The sequence below is a fragment of the Lepidochelys kempii genome, chromosome 1, assembly GCF_965140285.1.
Source record: "Lepidochelys kempii isolate rLepKem1 chromosome 1, rLepKem1.hap1, whole genome shotgun sequence".
NCBI lineage: Eukaryota > Metazoa > Chordata > Testudines > Cheloniidae > Lepidochelys > Lepidochelys kempii.
This window is the reverse complement of record NC_136380.1, coordinates 152,595,860-152,616,195: the sequence shown is the minus strand read 5'-3', so window position 1 is coordinate 152,616,195 and position 20,336 is coordinate 152,595,860. Positions and strand designations below refer to the sequence as shown.

At 41.3% G+C, this 20,336-nt stretch overlaps 1 protein-coding gene across 12 annotated transcripts in view; it reads left to right on the top strand.

Annotated features, from left to right (window-relative positions):
- The window catches only part of LOC140916595 (X-linked retinitis pigmentosa GTPase regulator), a 92,930-nt gene that overhangs the window by 63,654 nt on the left and 8,940 nt on the right, over nucleotides 1–20,336 (top strand). For 10 of the 12 annotated variants that reach the window (XM_073358269.1, XM_073358298.2, XM_073358317.2 and 7 more), the window contains 3 exons: nucleotides 18,130–18,306; nucleotides 18,562–18,582; nucleotides 18,784–18,823. In XM_073358269.1, coding sequence (XP_073214370.1) covers nucleotides 18,130–18,306; nucleotides 18,562–18,582; nucleotides 18,784–18,823 — 238 coding nt within the window. The remainder of the gene's footprint in view (nucleotides 1–18,129; nucleotides 18,307–18,561; nucleotides 18,583–18,783; nucleotides 18,824–20,336) is intronic. The other 2 variants (XM_073358319.1, XM_073358273.1) reach the window with 2 other exon arrangements.

Genomic DNA, 20,336 nt, shown 5'->3' with positions numbered 1-20,336 from the left:
AAAAATCCTGTGGCTAGAAGGGCGTGGATCTCTATGACATTGGAGAGGAATGTTCACCACTTCCAGATCAACTGTAGATGATAAAAGTCACTTTGTAATAGCATCACCTGGCAACCCAGGAGCAGGCATGGATCCCATATTAGCCCAGAATTGTGAACCACCTTGGCAGAGGTTGGATATATTTAAAACCAAAATTATTAGAGGTTTAAAGAATGTATTTGTGTTTTATCAAGCAGCTGCCTCAGGCTCGACTCATCTGACACATCTTAAAACAATAGAATTTAAAATCGGGTACGTTTATTGTCCTCTCTGCAATAAAATTGGAGTATATCCCAGATGGCAGAGTGCAGGGGGAAGGCAAACTACATTTTAAAGTAGTCCATTTAAACATCAAGGGTAGAATTTTCAAAGGTACCTGTGTGACTTAGGAACTCTCATCTAGTTGGAAGTCAATAGGACTTGTGCTCCTATATATCTGAGGTGTGTTTGAAAATTCCACTCCAGATCCCTGGATTTTAGCTAAGGGTTATAGAATCATAGAATATCAGGGTTGGAAGGAACCTCAAGAGGTCATCTAGTCCAACCTCCTGCTCAAAGCAGGACTAACCCCCAGCTAAATCATCCCAGCCTCTTCTGCAGAACCTGCTGCCTAGCCACTCAGTCCCTAATCTGTAGCAGTACATGGGATTCTTCCTTCCTAAGTGCAGGACTCTGCACTTGTCCTTGTTGAACCTCATCCGATTTCTTTTGGCCTCTAATTTGTCTAGGTCCCTCTGTATCCTATCCCTACCCTCCAGTGTATCTACCACTCCTCCCAGTTTAGTGTCATCTGCAAACTTGCTGAGGGTGCAATCCACGCCATCCTCCAGATCATTAATGAAGATATTGAACAAAACCAGCCCCAAGACCGACCGTTGGGGCACTCTGCTTGATACCGGCTGCCAACTAGACATGGAGCCATTGATCACTACCCGTTGAGCCCGACGATCTAGCCAGCTTTCTATCTGCCTTATAGTCCATTCATCCAGCCCATACTTCTTTAACTTGCTGGCAAGAATTTTGTGGGAGACCATATCAAAAGCTTTGCTAAAGTCAAGGAATAACACGTCCACTGCTTTCTCCTCATCCACAGAGCTAGTTATCTCATCATAGAAGGCAATTAGGTTAGTCAGGCATGACTTGCCCTTGGTGAATCCATGCTGACTGTTCCTGATCACTTTCCTGTCCCTGAAGTGCTTCAAAATTGATCCCTTGAGGACCTGCTCCAAGATTTTTCCAGGGTTCTTTACTCTAAACAGTTGCAAGGATATAAAAGATAATGGACTCAGCCTTGGGATCCTGAGCCTTCAGTGGTTTGGGAGAAATCTTTCTTTCTGTACCACAGTAATATCAATCTAGAAATCGTCTCCAAGAAAGTCAACCTGGTGGGAAGGACGTTTAGGAGTGAACTGAAGGAACTGCGGCATCCCTTCTGGTGTGTGTAGGTCTGTGAGTCTGAAGAATCTGCATTTGGAAGAAGGGCCCTCTTAAAGGATAGAGGCAAAAATTGCCCAGATCATATCTTCGGGCTCAGACTGGTTAGGACCTGCACAGCTTATGGGGTGGAGGGATGACACTAGAAAGAGGAAACGAGGGCCATTGCTACAAAGGCCAATCAAGACAGATGTCTGGGAATGTGGGGGGGGGAGGATTTGGAAGGTGCTATGTGAGCTGTTTAGTGGGGTCCCACAGAGCACAACATAGGAGCAGGCACAATTCAAGTTTGTTTAAAAATGCCAGCAGTAGAGAGAAATCACCAATAGAGAAGAACTGTGTGTGCGTACATGTGCGACAAAAGGGATAGGAATGAAGCAGTCCAGCAGGAGGACAGGCTCACTGTAGTAGGGCTCACTGTGGCAGGAGCAGCTTGGGGAATCCAAGTTGAAAGCACAGAGTCTTGAGGAGCTTGCAGTATTCCAGGCAGGGAAGGAAAAGAGTCCCAGCCTTATCTCCGTGACAGATTGGAGGGGGTGCTACTAGACTACTAGTTGTTGGGGTCTCTATTTGAAGCAAGGATTTACTGGGAGAGCTTATATCTCTGCTGCCTGTTCTCTTCTCCTTTTCCTTTCAGTGTGGCTCTTTGATCCTTCTTGTCCCCCTTGTCTGCTGTTGGAGAGTTGGAATAAAAGAAAGACAAAGAAAAATAAGAGAGAGCTGGTTATGACCAATGAGGCAAAATGTCTGTTTCCAGACCCAATGGGGGGGAGAGAGAAAACTGGTGGAAAATGCATGGACTGGGGTTTACATACAGAACTTGGCTGATGGATCTTTTGCTCAGTTTCTTGGTGGGCAAAATCATGAAGCAGTTTGTCCTATGCTGGCTGTCTCTGTCTATAGGATAGAAGATGAGGGATGTACAATAATATTATCACCATTTTCGAGCAATTCACAGGACTTCATAATTTACTGCAAACATTGCAACGGTTGCATTGTTGGAGGTAAAGACTGCTCAGAAATCTTGCTCTGAATTGCCATCAAAAGAAGGGGAAATGCTTGGATACAGATCCAGGAACTCAACCAGAAAGAAAAACAAAAGTTTTTTCTTTACATTAAAAGCACTTCTAGCTTGGAAGAGTCAGATTTTCCCACATAGCCAGGTCACTTACAGGGGTGCTCAGAAGAAGATTTTAATCTCACCTCTTGAGGCAGATATAGAAACTAAAACCCTAAAGGTTTTTAATTCACTGAATGGGTTGATAGGTGCATTTTTAAAGCATCTGACCCTCTAGTAGCAAGTAGAGCTGAAAGAATAATTGATTATTTGGTTCGGCCACTCAGCACTTGAAAGACCATAAATAGGCCTCATGTTCATAAAGTGTTGAGCACTCATCCATTGAAAATCAGACCTTTTTAAGATGTTTCATCTTAGATATAAAAAAAAGAGGCACCCAAAATCACTAATCACTTTGAAAATTTAGGCCAGAATATCTAATGTTTAGAAAAAAGTGAAAGGAATAATAATTTCACTGTTTCCAAGGCACGATACCAGTGAACACATTGCATCTGTCCACTACTCAGTTGAGAAATTTGTGGAAGCTGCATGGCATAATGTTTAAAGTTTCCTTCTTCAAGCATTTGGGAAACGTATACAAATTACAGCCAGAAAGCTAGGCTAATGTTCCTAAGCTAGTCTCTCTAGTGTCAATTAGCATTAATAATAATTTCCTGGAGATTCATTAAGTAGTTGATATCATAAGTGTACTGTGATTTAATAGTCTATCCTAGTTTGACTGACTATTTTATTTTTGTGTCTGGGGCTGCTTTTGGTATGACTTTTCCCAAATGACTGAAGATTAAAAGATATTTACTTTACTATTTAAGGTGGTCTGGAAGAAGTGAGAGTGTTAAGTTTGTTGTTTGATGCTTTGCAAAGCTCCTTAAAACTGGCTTCAAATTCTACAGTTGTCCATTTTAGCAAGAAGATCAGTTAAGCCTGAGGCCATCTAAGTTGTATCTTTTTGCTCTTTCCACACAGCCTGCTTCCTTTCAGAAGATGCTGTTTTGTAAATTAAGGACATAGCCTACCTGAGCTATTTCTAATGCTGACTTGCCCTGGGAATATGTAAATAAAAATCTTTCAGACCTGATGGTAATTCTCTGGATTCACTGTTGGCAGAAAAGATGTTAACGTCCACTTAGATTGCTTGTAAAATAAAAGGGATTAAGCAGATACTTAAAACAAACGTGTTACAAACAACTATAATTTTTAAACAATTATAAAAGTACAGTAGTTGTTTATGCTTTGCTTGGACAACATGGCAAAGACTTAGCCTTCCTTGGGGAGATTCACAGCAGCAATCTACCAACCCACTTAAATCATAGGACGAACTGTATTACCATATAGAAACAACTTGATCCAACACATATGTCCCTGCTCCCCGCATGAAGTGAAAGCTCAAGACAAAGCATTGATATAAGGAATAATTACCCGTTTCAGATTTGTCAATCAATTCCAAAGGTTAATTTAATCTGAGACAGAGTGTAAAAGAAGAGATACTGCAGGACAAATGTTTCCAGTTACTAAGAAAAACTGATATGAGAAGGAAGTAAGAAGTAGATGAATAGGTATTGTAAAACACAAAAGTGCAATTAAAATGTAGATAGAATAGTGCTGGATTACCTATCAAATTAGTATTTTGTGTTAAGTATAATATGTGTTAAATGAGTTAGTTTCCAATAAGGGAGATGAACAGTAGATGGTGCTTAAGAATCTACTGTATTCTTAGCTGTACCTGTGAGGGAACAGCACACAGGCTGATATACTTTGTAGCTTGCATGATGTGTGTTTCTCCATGTACCAATGTTATGGCTAAAATTTTCAAAAGTGCCTAAGATTTAAGAGCCTAAGTTCCATATTCAAAAGTGACATAGGAACATAAATCCCACTGAAAGTGACTTTTGACATTGGGACTTATGTTCCTATGTCTCTTTGGCAATTTTGGAATTTTACCCTATATCTAGTATATGTTTGTATATAACAGATACCATCTATAGCAGGCAGCCTTGACTGGTGGTCTGACACAACTTGTCTGTCTCCTTTACCCCAGTTGTCCCAGGCTCTGCAACTATACGTCTGCCAAACTGTATGGCATTAGCACCTAGCTGCCCCAATCAAATCAAAGCTCCATTGTGCTGCCCACTGTAGAAACACATAAGGAGAAATATGACTTGAAGAGTTTATACTATAATGTTGGACAGGTTGCAATAAGTGGGCATTGCAAACAGTTGGAGGGAATGGAGAAAGAATAACAGGAATAACAGAGATAGGAACATGCAATTTGGGCTTGTCTTCACTACCTTGCAGTTTGGACTATGGGGGCATGAATAGCAGTGTGTACCCAAAGTGCTGTTGTGTAATTGCCCTATGTGGATGCTCTGGGCATGAATTAAAAGGTTCCTAGTTCACATTAATGTAGTCCTCTTTAATGTTAATGCGAACTAGGAACCATTTTCATTCATGCCCGCAGTGTTCACATGAGGGAGTTACAGCATAGCACTTTGGTGCAACATTGCTCTTCATGCCCCCATAGTCCAAACTGAAGGCCGGTGTAAATATAGCCTTTAATAAAACGTTGTGCTCACAATCAGCAGGTTTCAGATAATGCTTTATATGATCTTTTAGTAAAATAAAACAAATCATTTGAATAAAAGTGATTGATTTTACTCAAAGTTTCTCTCTTAAGCAAGAATTAGTAATTGTTCCCTAAATTTTACTGTCAGAACTCTTTTTAAAGTATGCAGTGGGGCTTTTGTGTCCATGAAAACACAGAAGGAAGTTCTAGCTTGACAGCTACCTTAATAACTTATAGCTGAAAGAATAAGCTCTTAAATCCATCAGAGTGCTCAACTCATGCTTTTACGTAGTTTTGTCATCAAACTCTGTGGACAGCTTTTCCTGTGGTGGATGCTGAAACTGTTGCCACTTTTGGTGAATAGCTGAAGCTAACAAAGTTACTATATTAATAGTTAGAAATTTAAATAAGGCTCTCAATTTATGAAGGTAAATGGCTGAGAGTATTTGGGTTTTAAGATGTTAAGCTTGCCCTGTTGCTCAGTAAGAGATAACCAGATGTATTTATTAGCACTGCTAAGAGCTTAGGAAAGCAGTACCTCCAGTCATCACATTAAGTAATCCAAGATCAGAGCAATAAGCACAACAGTATTAAAGAAATGTTCTACAGATCAAGATACCCACATATATCTAATCCCCTAAGGGTTAACCGTGGTCAGATATGTTTTTTTTAAATGACTGTCCTTGTCCACACTCAAGGCAAAGTCATATATAATTACTCTTGGAAGGATTAGATTTTTGTGTGTAAATGTCAGTAAACATCAATTTCACCATACTTACATAAACTGATGAAAAAATATTTCTATCAACAATAATAATAGAAATCTACAAATAGGCAAAGTAAGAAAAATGCTGCTTGAGAACTTACCAGAGTTTGAGCTAAGGATATTTACTTTGTATATTTTGACGTGATATTTGTTTTGACAGTTATAAAGCTTTAACTTTTTGAATCTCAACAGCTCCATAATTTTCCACAACTGTGAAAATTTCAATTGTTAAAAAGAAAAAGTAAAACCTATAATCTTGCACAACTATGAAAATTTAAATTGATAAAAATAAACAAGGATATTATCCATCAAAATTATATTAAAAATGAATTCTACCAAACCTTTATTTAATATTGTTAGAACAAGTGTTATCACATTTTAATTAGCATGATGCATTTTTCCCATAGAGACAAGCCCCCAGAGGGTAAAATCCTGTCCTTGCCATCTCTGAGGTGTAGTGGAGAGGAGAACAACAAAATATCTGCCAAGTGGAGGATTCCTGTGAAGTCCTGCCTCAGCGGGGTCGGATGGTCTAGGGCAATGCACTCTGTAGCACCCCTCACCACTGCTCATAAAACAATTAGTGTTCATTTTCCCTCAGACCTTCTTATGAAGGCAGCCTTCACGCTGGCTGTGCACCCACGTCAGCTGACCACAATCCCTTGTACCCATGAGGCCTATCAGCTTCTCTGTCTGGGTGCCCCACCTAGTACTCAGGGTCTTGCTAAGTATATATTCTGCTCAGCTGCTGCATGGGAATTAGTGGGTGTCTCTAAAACCCTCAACCTGTCCACACTCAACCCACATTGCACCCATGCAAAGGGCCATGACTTCTCAGTATTTATGAAGCTTTAAAAGAAGTTTATTCCCCTGAGAATCTGGGGGGAAAAAATCTGACCTGCAAAGTCTCTCAAGAACCATTAGCCTACTGGCCACATCCTAATTAGATTATAGCATAAACTCCAATCCTTCAGTTTGCTTGAGCGGTACTCTGCACAGGACACAAGGTTTGTGTGTTAGGGGGTGGAAAGAGCAAAGGTAGCTTTATACCACCACTCACCTTCCCTGTCCCAGGGGCTGCTGGGTTGGTTTGGCCCTTTGATGTAATCTAGAGCAGCCAGCTTTAAATATGCTGCTTGTAAAGGCCTATTTGGGTCTGTTACACTGGACTGTGAATTCCAGATTGTTGGGGATGTTCTGGCTGTATCCCCTCCTACCACACAGACTTGGAAGACAGGGAGGAGCTTTGCCAGCTCTACATTCACCCACAGTGGGGTAATCCCCAACCACCTATTTAGGGAAACTTTCTGGCCCTTTTGCACCACCGAGGTACCTCACAGGGGGGGTCTATTGCAAAGGAAGGTCTGACCCATTGGATCTAGTTTCTGATTTCTTTAAAAGGTGAAACCTTAAATTTAAAAGCCTGATATGAAAAAGGCGACATCTGAGTTTGCAAATCGTTCTTAATAAACTGGAGGTAAACAAAAAATGACTAATTTATCTGCTATGTGAAATTGTAAAACAAATACAGCTGCATAAACATCTCTAAAGAACAATCTTTAAAACTGCAGTGTAGCCAAAACATTTAGAACTAACTTGATTACTTTTCAAACGTTTCACCTAGGGATAGTGTGCATGACAAAGCAGAATTCACTGTATACTTCTGCCTTTTAGAAATTTTGCAGGCACAGATGATTTTCTGTCTGCATAGCCTTTTGCTTCATATAATGCTGGGAATCTGTGTCCACAAATATACTTGCTTTTCCTTCTATTCACTTGTGTCCTTAGGTGTGAAATAGCACAGTAATTGGTAAACTTTTCTGAATTGCTGACTTTGAAGGTAATATTGGAGATTGTTGGGATTGAGCCTGTACAACACTGGCAGAGTGTTGGACACCCTAAGGTGATGAGCTGGACAGTTGTGAGGGAACCTGTTCCTGCATTATTGAGAGGACAGCTGAGTCACTGCCAACTTATTCCTGCTTATTAGGAGGAGCTGGGCCACGGAAAGAGCACATAGCTAAGTGCCTCATTCTCAGTCTCCTCTGTCAGTCTTCTCCATGGTAACTGTGGAGACACCAGATCTTTGCTCTGAGCCTAGGCTTAGGACCAGCCCTCAGGAAGAAATCCTCAGAATTCTCTGCTTCTAGGTGGCATACAAAACAGACTTCAGGGGCCCCTTTGTAGCAGAGCTTTCACGGGATTTTAAAAAGATTTTTCAACTAAATGTCTCTGTTTCCTCATTGGTTTTAAAGTTTGTCTTCTCAAAACTGTAAACTAAAAAAAAAAAAAATCTTGACTTTCTGAGGAGGATTTGAAGGATAGCACCTCTCCTCCTGCTTCAGAAATGGCAGGCACACACAGCAGGTCCCAGGAACTGAACTCTCAGCTGGTGTATGGGAAAGGCCATGTGGAGATAGTTCAGCAGGCTGCATTAAAACTTGGCTTCTAGTCAGTGTGTGGTTGAAGCCTATGCAAAGAGAGATAAACAGCCACATGAAAACTCCCTTCACTGAGACAAAACCAGAATCAGTGGCATGGAACTGGGGCTAAATTTTATTTCAAAGTGCCCCTGCGTCTTCCCTAGGCATGGGACCCCATTCCCACAGCTTGCAGAGCAAGCAGGAAAGTTTCACCGGAGCCTCCTGAATCTTGGCAGAAGGCAAAAGTTCTTCCTGTAGTGAGCAGGGTAAAGAAATTCCTCCTCCCAGCCTGGCAAGGTCCAGGCTGAGGTGGTTGAGAAGGCCGCAAGGTATTTTCCCTTCCCACGAGCTATTTTGCCTGCATGACCTTAGCTGCTATGCAAGGTGCCAAAGAGTCATTTGTCTCCAGGAGATCCAAGTCAGTCCCCACTTAGCCTAGATCCAGCAGCAGGGAATATAGAGTGAAGCATTTTAGATCACCTTTCCTAGAAGATGGACCTACCATCATTCCCCTTCCTGCCTCCAGGGGTGTGACATGAGGTCATAAAGTAGCTACTCTTTTCCTTTAGTAAGACATGCAGGATATATGCCTTCAGACTGTCCTTTCAATCTCCTTAGTAACTCTCCTCACAGCGCCCCCTCCCCTTCTCTGTTTTGGCTCAGGGACTGGTGAAGAATGTTGTTCATCGTCTTAAAACCTCTCATGAGAGAGTCTCCCCTCTAGATCCTCTAAAGAGATGGACACATCTCTAGAGCTGTGGTTATGAACAAGATACCTCACTGTCTTAACTAAGCTTCACAGAAGTAAGCATGAATGGGAGGCCTAACTTTGTAGGTGCTTGTGTTTTAAGCAATTGAAACACAAAACAAATTAAAAAACCCATGTTGCAAAGTTGAAGAATGGTGTAATTCTTCACCTGGTTTATGGGGGTGTGATTAAGACCTACTTGTAGGTAAGGACTAAGAGGTCTTCATTAATCTGCCTAAGGTTAAGCCTCCTGCAGCCTTCTTAGTAAAGGGCATAGTCATACCAGCCAAGGGAGTACTTCTGTCAAATCCACAGACAGGAGAATAAGATCATCACTCAGGCTAAATGTGGATACAGTAGCCTGAGAATATTGGCTGTAGTCTCTTATTGTGAAGGTCTGTGCTCAACTGGAAGGCCGTTTTAAGCGTGCAGAAACATCCGCCCCACCCATCCCAACCTTTCCAAAACCCACCACAAAGAATGTGCTTTAAACTAGGCTTCCCTAGCAATTTTTTCAGTGCATGATGTCTCACCTGATTCTGACTTGCTGTATATTCAGAACTTCCAAAGATGTGTCTCAGGAACAACTGTGGCTCCACTTAATGAAATTGGAATTGTGTGCTAACATCTAATATCCTTCCAAATATTTTGTTGGGAAGCTCTTTGGGAAGCACTGAGACGAAGCAGTCCCTGGGGCTTTAGAGAAGGGAAAAAGTCACTCCTTTCTTCCAGTGAGACACTCTTCAAATTATTCTTTTTGTGGTACAAAGAGAAACAGTGACATGTAGGCCACTTTAGATCTCAGGTCTCTCAATGAGTTCATAAAAGAGTGTAATATTGTAGGTGGAAATACTGAAATCAATTATACATTATTTTCCCAAAACTTCAGAATATGAAAATAAACCTCCTGGAGAACTACTGGAGATACTTCAGCTTCTGCTATAAGAAATATTTTCAATAGAGTACTCCCTCTTTGGTTTGTAACTTCTACATGGGTATTCATAAATACCATATCATCCCTCCCTGCAAGTGAAAGGGATATCCTTGTCTGGACAGCCTTCTCATCATTACACAGAGCCCCGCAGCCATCACTGAAAGCCTTCAGAAACATTGATTTGCGCGAACAAGTGAAAGGACCAATTATGGCCTTTACAAAACTCTAGTATCTAAGTTATTGTCAAAACAATAATCATTTCCAAAACAGTAGTTATTTCAAAAGAGGAGAGGGAGGAAGATTGTTTCTGATTTTCAAACGTGAGCACACGCTCTCCTCAGAAAAAATCTCTGACTTGGCTCCTGAGCTAGTTGGTCTCATATGTATATCCAGCACAATCCTTGTTTCAATTCCAGTGAGCAACTGCAGCAAATCAGTATATAGAGATCTTGGTTCAGTTCAGTACTAGCTGAATTCATTCTTACTATTACTTAACAGCTGTGTGGTATTAGGCCCAGAGAAACATAGAAACAAAGTATAGATACGAGACTCCATGTAGGGGGAACATATCTGGACACTTATGTGACTTTGAGGGTTGGGATGTGGCTCAAGGAGGTGACATGGAGCATAACTTGTCTCATGCTATGGACCATCAAGCAGCATCTCCATTTCCAGCTGATGATTCTTCAGAAACATAGCGTATATTTGCCTGCTAAGAAGGCAGAAAACCTTCAGCACTTCTGAGAAAAGAAGTCTAGTTCATATCCTATGCAGAAGCTGTTGCTCTACTCAAGATTCTACACCAAAAAGGAAAGTCATGGTCGATTGGCTCAGCAAGACAAGCTTAGAACATTTCGGTGCATCACAGGCCATGTTGGAAGCCTATTGATGAACCTATTTCCATCCTAAAACCAAAAAAGGCACTAAATGAAGAAGAGACACTCAAAAGCAGAGGCTATGGTTCCTTTATCTCAGAGGAGTGAAGTTCTGGAACAGGTTTCGTGACTGAGCTTGATAAGTTTATGGAGGGGATGGTATGATGAGACTGTTTATAATAGCATGTAGCTGATCTGTGACTGCTAGCAGCAAATATCTCCAGTGGCTGGTGATGGGACACTAGATGGGGAGGGCTCTGATTACAGATAATTCTTTCCCAGGTGTCTGGCTGGAGGGTCTTGCCCACATGCTCCGGGTCTAACTGATCACCATATTTGGGGTTGGAAAGGAATTTTCCCCCAGTTAGATTGGCAGAGACCCTTTGGGGTTTTTGCCTTCCTCTGCAGCATGGGGCACGGGTCACTTTCAGGTTTAAATTAGTGTAAATGGTGGATTCTCTGTAACTTGAAGTCTTTAAATCATGATTTGAGGACTTCAGTAACTCAGCCAGAGGTTAGGGGTCTGTTACAGAAGTGGATTGGTGAGGTTCAGTAGCCAGCAATGTGCAGGAGATTGGACTAGATAAATGATCGTGATGGTCCCTTCTGACCTTAAAGACTATGATCTATGAGTCTATGCCATCTCGACCCCATCCCATCCCCACTACTGAGAGTAATGATTTTAAAGAAGTTTGTGAGGGAACAGACCTTGGTGATCATAATCACCTGCCCATTAACCTTCAGTTCTCGGTTTACAGACCTGATTTAGATGTAACTGGAATCTCTGCTCCAATTCCTAACACAGACAAAGCATAGTGCAACAGGGACCTATCCTGTACCAATATCTAGCATTGCCTAACCCATCAACCCATTGTCTGGGAAGCTGAGAAGAAAGAATTACGGTCACTTATTCTAAGAAGGTGAATAAACACCCTCCTAGCCACTTGGAGGAAATTCTCAAAAGATGTCTATGTCTCACTTGAGGTTTAGATGTTGGGCTTATAAGGGATATACATCAGAGCAAAGTCAGCTGAAGCAAAGAATGTTCTGGTGTTTTTACAAGATAGTCTGATCATGGGGTTCAAGGCCAACACATTTTGGAAAGACAGGTCAATGACTGCGGGGACGTTGCACTGTAAGAAACCCGTGAGAATCTCTCATCACTGTCATATAACAGATCTCTGAGGGCCATTACTCTTATCAGTCCTCTGGCAATATGCAGATTCTGGTCTTGTTCTGAGAGCTACAAGTCCTAATAAAACCACTTTTCAGCTTCACAGTTGGTAGGTCTCTTCCTCTTCTCAATGAAAGTATTTTGCCTACTGCATTGCCACCTTCTTGTCCAAGGGGTTTTGGAGCTTGGCATGCTCTCAATGAAACCCGTTACGTGTTCTGCCAAAGGCAGCAGTTCTGTGAACTAACCAGGCATCCATCCCCAAGATTACACCAATCTTTCGCATTTAATAGGAAGTGGTATTGTTGCATTTCTGATTTAATACAAACATCTTGAGGAAGTAGAAATTAATAAGTTAGATGTGAACAGAGCCTACAGAGGAATAAAGATATAGATAGTAGAGGCATTCAAAGCATCAGGTACTGCTCCTCTCATTACTATGCAGTCTGAAAAAAGTAGCAATTTTGTGGGCAAAGAGATTACACATCTTCTGAGAAGGAGAGTTCATAAGTCTACTTCAGAGTCATCTGTTCACAATTTCTCCTACACTCTAGGCTTGACATCCTCACCCATGCTGATGCAGTGTTTGGTAGAAGGGTGTTACTGAACAGGATGCCCCACCGATCTTTAAGTTTCTTCTCAGTTCTGTCTGGATAAATTGAATCCTTCCTTCCTCACTACAGATGATTTACTGCTTTTTGTGTCCTGTTGTGAAGAGTGTCTGACATGGAGGGGAGTGAGAAAGGGAAAGTTCTGTTTTACCTGTGAATTTTTGTCCTAGGACCCTTCATGGGAGATAGTACAATCCTCTGAGTGAGGGTCAGACTATGTCCAGGGTTGCACCCTCCTCCTCTCTGGCTATTGCTCACTTGTTAAGTAGTTTGAAAGGAAAGGGAGTTCCTCCAGGAAATCCCTCAATTTCATGTCAAGGCTGACATGTTGAGCCAAATAATAAATTTAAACTTTTACATAATTTAGTATTTGGAAGTTATGAGTCTGGAGAGTTCTTCCTGAGGGCTGGTCCTAAACCTAGACTCAGAGCAAGGTCTGGTTTCCATGGAGACTGGGAACACCGCAGTGTGAAATCTGTCTGACATGGAGCGTCCTAGAATGCAAATTCAGAGGTAAGACAGAATTTTCCCATTTGCGTGCTGAGGATCACATTGTGACACTCCCCAGGGGTGCCTAGGGTTTTGCGGCACCTCAGCACCACCTGCCCTTAGCATGAGGGTATCTTGTCTGTGCCTGCTGTGGCTCAGCTCCCTGACCCACCAGCGTGTGGTAGCCTCTGCAGTGCTCTCTCTCTCTCTCTCTCTCTGGACAGGTTAGCGAAAGGCACACATCAAATCCCGAGCCCTCCGAGCCTTCCTGGTAGTGTCCAGCCCCTTGTCCACTGGACACTCACAGTATTACCTGGCCCACTGTTCCCAAAGGAACAGTATACAGTAGCTCATAAGATTCAACTCAACCACTTTGGTTAACACCACAGCACTTTGATATATTCAGTATGAAAACCAGGATAAGTTTATTGTCAAAGAACAAAGATTCAAGTGGTAGCGAGTAAGAATATTGGAAACAAACAGTTACATATAAAACAAAATCATAACATACTTCCTGGAGACTAACCTTAACTAACAGGTTTACCTCCTGTCTAACGAAGCTATCTCACCCGCAGTTACTATCCAACGTTTTCATCCAAGCTTATTTGAAGCCCCTCTTTCATTAAGAGAATGTGCTGTCAGTTTATTTCCTAGATGAAGGATGATAGGGTGTCTTTTTTTGTACTTTAAAGAGAGTCCCAAAACCTTCAATGTGCACTTCAAGATAGGGTTCTGCCCCCAGCTGTTTGCTTCTTCTTGTTACTTGTCTTTCTTGAAGTTCTTACAATCTTCCATTAGCATTCTGTTCAGACTGGTGGGAGGGGACCCATTCTGAACTATACAATACTTAATTTACATGTAAACAGCTACCTAGATAAACTTTGCTTGTCTGGCAGCAAACTTGTTTTTCACCTTTGCTGGTGGCCAGTCGCTAGACGCAGAGTTTAAGAACATAATTTTCTGAGTGTGTAGATGCTTCCTTACACAACATCCGCACATGCATTTTGCAGTTATATTGGTGATCAGTGTGACACTGACTTTTATTTGAGACTTCACATGACGCACTTTGGTAAACTAGAATGTACATGCCAGACCCAAGAGATCCCTGTAACCCTTGTGCATCCTCTTGCTAGTTGGCATTAAGAGATTGGTGGGTCACACACACTTAATGCAGTATCTCCTGAGACATGCCCATTTTCCGCCTATGACCCACACTCCTTTTTGTTTAAACTTTGTGCTCTGAAGTCCAAGGGAGTAGGCCCATCAGGGCTTTAATCTTCTTTGCAGTTTGGAGAGGACTAGGTTTGTGGGATGAAATTTACCCTTGTGAAATGGACCAACCCAAGACCTATGAACCACTTAATTCCTCAAAATAGGACTAAAGTGGGACTTAAGTGCTGCATAGGCCTTTTGCTGGCCCATTGCACAGTGGTGTATTTCACCCTTACTGATGTATAGATTTTTAAGGCCAAAAGGGACCATTATGACCGTCTAGTCGTACCTTCCACACAAGGCATGGAATTTCACCCATTAAGTCCTACATCAAGTCTATAACATCTGGCTGAGGTGGAGCATACCTTTTAGAAAGACATCCAGTCCTGTGCATATGTGTAATCTCCTCTCACATATGCACTGGAGTACAGTCACCTTATGCAATGTACAAGCACTTGCAGATCCAGGCCTGCATGTGTATCATACTAAAGATAAATAACACAGCAATTTCACAGAACTGTGAGATGAAAACATTTCCAATTTTTTATCTGTAAATTCTTCCCCCTCAGAGCTGGCCTGAAAAAGACAGCTTTTGCTGAACACTTAGTATTTTTTCCATTGCTTTATAGATGCTTGAATAAATAATGATATAGAAATTAAGCTGGTGTGTAAGAGACTGTTATTTGTAACTTGATGATTAATGTGTTCCTCAGTAAAAACAAAAAATTCAGCAACAAAATCATACCCTTCTGAAACCTCTTGTCAGTCTTCTCATATTTGTTCCAAAAGCCAGCAGGCATGATCTTTGCTGGCAGCTTGTCAACATTCTCAAACTGATGACTGCCCACTATGTGGAATTCACAGTTGGCTCTCCATTTGCAATCTGCACAGCCTGCTTCCAGGAATCCTGACAATGATATGCGAGTTTGCAAGTCCCAATAGTAATGTAAAATATTACTTGGGGTTGGTGCTGCTTTGAGCAGGGAGTCGGACTAGATGACCTCCTGAGGTCTTTTCCAACCCTAATCTTCTGTGATTCTATTATTCTATTGAAATGTAGGCAAAACAAAATATTGCATCTGTGATTGCATCTGGGTTGCTTGTGATTCCTTTTTTCTTTTTTCAAGGTTGTGTATGAGGATGTTTTTTCATTGCCTGCTATGAAGACTCTTCTTATAGAACTAAATGAAACTGCAGTGAAATCGGTTGGAGGGAGCAAACGGGGAGGGAATCTCAGTGAAGGCAACACTGCAGATTTTATGTTGGTAATGGGGCTTGCCCCCAGCAGAGTGAGCTGCAGTGCCCGTTACAAATTTCATAGATCCCCAAAGGTCAGGGCCATCCACATCAGCAGAAGCTCCCCTGCATTTCCCGTCTTCCTCGTAGTACGCTTACAATACTGCTGTATTACCAAGGATTCTTCCTAGTCATGACTGCCCATGACCACTGCTTAAATTTCATTCCCCAACAGAGATGGGGCTCAGTAGGAAAATTAATATACTCCCAAGCTGCATTTCCCTTTCCAGCTAATCTCCGTGGGGTCAGTGTGGGGATGATGTGTGTCCATATGGTCCAGCTTCCACCCTATACTCACTCCCTGCCCAGAAGGCAAAGTGCCATCTGCAGGTTCTAGAGAGTGAGGGGGTTGCTGCTACAGAAGTGACTCCTGCATCTCCCACTCCCTTGATGTGAAAGTGGGGAAATCCAAGTATGGATCATAGGGGTACAGTCTAGGCCTTAGACAGTCTAGGCCTTAGAAGCTGACAAAATCTGTCAGGTCATGAACACCACCACTCTAAAAAAGGTGGAATTATGCTACTGAAAACTTACATTTTCTCTAAAAAAGAAAAGGAGTACTTGTGGCACCTTAGAGACTAACCAATTTATTTGAGCATGAGCTTTTGTGAGCTGTAGCTCACAAAAGCTCATGCTCAAATAAATTGGTTAGTCTCTAAGGTGCCACAAGTACTCCTTTTCTTTTTGCGAATACAGACTAACACGGCTGTTACTCTGAAACCGTACATTTTCTCTGCTTTGAAGTAATGAAACACGCAGTTAGATAACATAAACTTAGCATATTCAAGCTCAGGATTTTATCATTGTTTAAAGGGAGCTGGCCTGATTCTGCCCTTAGATATATATGCATGCATTGACTTAAGTGCAAGCTGCCTGTGTGTACGGAAGGCAGTGTTTTCAGCCTGGGGACAAGTCTCTGCGGGTGGGAGAGCACTAGACTAGTCCATGAAAAGTGGAGCAGAGGAAAGCAGTGGAAGTATGGAAAGCTGCATGAAGTTGGATCCACTCTGATTGCTCTCTACAAACGTGCTGATGTGGGAAAAGTGGTGGGCAGCTTCCTGAAATCTACCTACCCTTCCTGCTCCTGCAGCAGCCTCAAATACACCTGTTCATAAGAGCAACTCATCCAGGAAGGAGCTCATCAGCTTAGGCATTTGTGTCCACATTCATGATATACAGCATGGCTGCAAGATCCTGTGCCCCGGCCCCACAGAACCACCAATGAATGGCCTTTGCCCTGAGCAACAAGTATCCTGAATGGGCACAGTAAGCAACTATGAGAGTGTAGCCAAAAAGGAGAGGAGGAAAAAACCAGAGAGAATGGACAGAAAATAGGAGAGACACAGCAACTATGCCTGAGCATGAAGTGAGAGGCTACCAGGTAAGGAGTGCCCATCCACCAACAAATCAAAACAGGGCATCAAAAAAAAGAAAAAAAAGGCTGGGAACCACTGATTTGAGTTACAACTGGGATCGTTGTGTTATGTTCAATAGCTCAGTGAATGTTTCTGTGAAATGTTAGTTGGAACATCTAAATGTATTTTAACAACGATAGTTAAACAACCACACAGTGCAAGGATGTAATATCGTCTACGTTTTCTGGTGAAATGATCAACTGAGAGCAGAGCTCCACTGCTTTGTCATTAGAAATCCAAGCTAGAATTTCAGATTAGGCTGTTATATGTTCATCGTAGATTTGCAATAGGAGAAAGAATGTTTCTGTTTTTAAAAAAAGTTACATTTCATGTTACCAAAACTGTATAACTAGCACAGCAAAGGTGATTGGACTAAATGATGTCATGTAAATCATACAAATTACTCGTTGCTTTCTTAGTAACAGTTTTCACAGAGACATGTTCTTTGATGTAAATTAGTTTTTCATAATACCCCATGGTTATCATAAAAACAAAACAGTATCTGTAGAAAAGCCTAGATATATTGAGGTGCTATACTGGGTTGAGCTCAAACATGCTGTGAATGATAGCGTCTAAAGGGAATCAGAGCATTCCATTTGCTGTGACTTTAGTATTTGAATCAACTCTTTGAAAAATAGACCTGGTATTTAACAGGTTCCTTCTGTTAAAGTGTTGGAAGCATTATCGATTTCATTATTCACACAGATATCAAATAAAAAGAATTATCCAGGATTTCCAAAAAAGCATTCGCATTCGTTGTTTTTCTGTTGTAAGGGGACATCTTCGTCAGAAAAAGGCTATTACTGGCCACAGCTCCAGAATTAAGGCTGAGTTGAGTTTTGTACTTAAAACAGACATTAAAATAAGACTCCAAGGTCAGAGCCTAAATAAGGACTCATAATACTCTGAAATAAAATGCTTTTGTCTTTTCCTATTTTCAGCTGCCTGTGAAGGGAACATGGGCCAGGGTACCTGAATCCATTCCAATATGAGGCATAGGGCTGTTGTAGAGTACTGGTTACTATTGCTGCAGAACACAGTTTTTAAAAAAATTATTTTTTCCATTTTGTCACAGGATCAAAAAACTTCTGAAGATGAAGAGACTGACGAAGAAGAAGAAGAAGAAGAAATAACAGACAAAGAAGAGGAGGAGGAGGAGGGAGGGAGCAGTGATGATGGGAAAGTGCATGAAAAGGAGGAACGTGACAGTAAAACACCTGAGGGAGAAAGAAGCAATAACACCACTACAGAGGTAAAGCATGCACTTCTTTTAAATTGTTTACTGTGAAGGAATTAGCTGTATAATTCCTTATAACATGCATGCTGTTAAATACCTGTGCTCAGCATTGAAAACTTACCCCTATGTTTGAGTCCAAATTAGTTTTTCATTCGTATGTGGTTTTAATAGCAATAGGAGTGCAGTTATAATTCAGTTATTTTATTTTGTAGCCAAAAGAAATATTCTGGAATGCTTTGTCTAAATAAATATATTTCCTATTTTTTTAAGATTAGCTGCTTAGGTGAACAGGTATGTTATTTTTTTATCTTATTTCATCTTTTACCAATAAAGTAATACCTACAGTTGTACTATATTTTTTCAAGAATTATACTAATAATGCAATATTTAAAAAAAATACAATGTATTTCACATGTTGCAGTTAAATATAGTTTTTTTAAAGGGTTTGAAAGTACAGTATAAAGATTTCATTATTTTATTTATTATTTATAGGAAGAGAAGACCACCCAAGAAGAGAAAATACTTCAGCAAGGTACAGGAACCTTCCATTCAGAATCTAACCATTACAGCACTTCTAAATACAAACTACATATTTTACCTGGCAACATTTATATATGTATCTAGGTTATATAAATGTTAAATGAGGCAGACACTTTGTAAGACACACAAAGCAATGCTCTAAAGCTAGCAACACAGCAAAGTTACCAATTTTATTTGCCTCCAAGAAAGAAATCTTTTCTTCACAAGATATTTTCGGGGGTGTAGTAGGGGAAGCTTATCATAGTGGCATGCTCCTTGCAGGAATATTCTGTATTTTTTTACATGCTTGTTGCCACAGGCAAACCATTAAAGGAGAAATCATCGAAGTTCTAGTTCACAGATGACAAACTAATTGTAAAGGCCGGTATCTGTGCTGACTGTTTGGCATAGGGAACTCGTTTTGCCAGGTGTTTCCTTGCCTCACCTTGTGGGGATCCTGTGTCAGACAGACAGATATCTTCTCCCCACCCCCTTAGTTGACTATATACTTTTGAGGGGAGGGAGCACTAGAGAGCTTTGCACCCTGCCTTTTTCAGATGTCCTTCTAGTAATTATTATGCATGAAACTGTATGGGGAATACTCAGAAACAAAGGATGAAATGAAATCTATATGGTTATGAAAACTGTAGGGTCTGATTAGCTGCCTGCCTTCATTACCATACTAGGGGGAAAGACAGGCTGCCAGACGTGGATTAATTAAAATGTGATTTCAAAATTCTTGAAAAGATTATGGGTAACATTTTCAAAAGCACCTGAATGACCTAGGAACCTAAGTTCCACTTTCAAGAGTGAGTTAGGAGCATAAGTCTGAGATTTAGATTTCTAAGAGTCTAAGTTACTTTTGAAGATTGGACTTAGGCTCCTAAAATACTCAGGGTAAAATTTTTCAAAAGTTTCTGTATGCTTTTGCACTCATACATCTAGCATACCATCAGTTTCCGTATCTGAGGAGAGTTATTCCACTCCTATTGTCTGCTGAAATAGTAACTGAACACTGCCAATTTTAAATCTGCAAGAGAGACATTATTGAAGCCAAATCTATTAGTTGTGCAGTGTCCTGGGCCAACTACAGGGAACTGATTGCAGAGATAACAGGGTTAGGACTGGGGGTTTGCTGCATTGTTGTAATAGTTCAGCTGGAAAAAAGGAACAGGGGGGAAATCACAGTTCCAGTCAACTTTGCCCATTTTCCTCTGGGAATTCTGGGAAATTCCACCTGCAGTGGTGCCCACCTCCACTTTACAATAGTGGTGAAGAGAGAGTCCATGAGTATAATGTGACAGGTTCCCCGAGGTGCAACCTGGAAGTGGGGTACTGCTGAGCTCTCTCTCTTACCAACGTGGGCTCCCTCTCACACTGTGATTATGTGACAAGCTGCAAACCCCTCCAGGTCCTGCACTCACACAAACATTCACAGGTAGGGACACACACAGGTGACTTACATTAATGCTTTCACCGGCCACTCACAATAGAGTGGCTCCAGCCAATTCCCCCCAGCTCCCCAG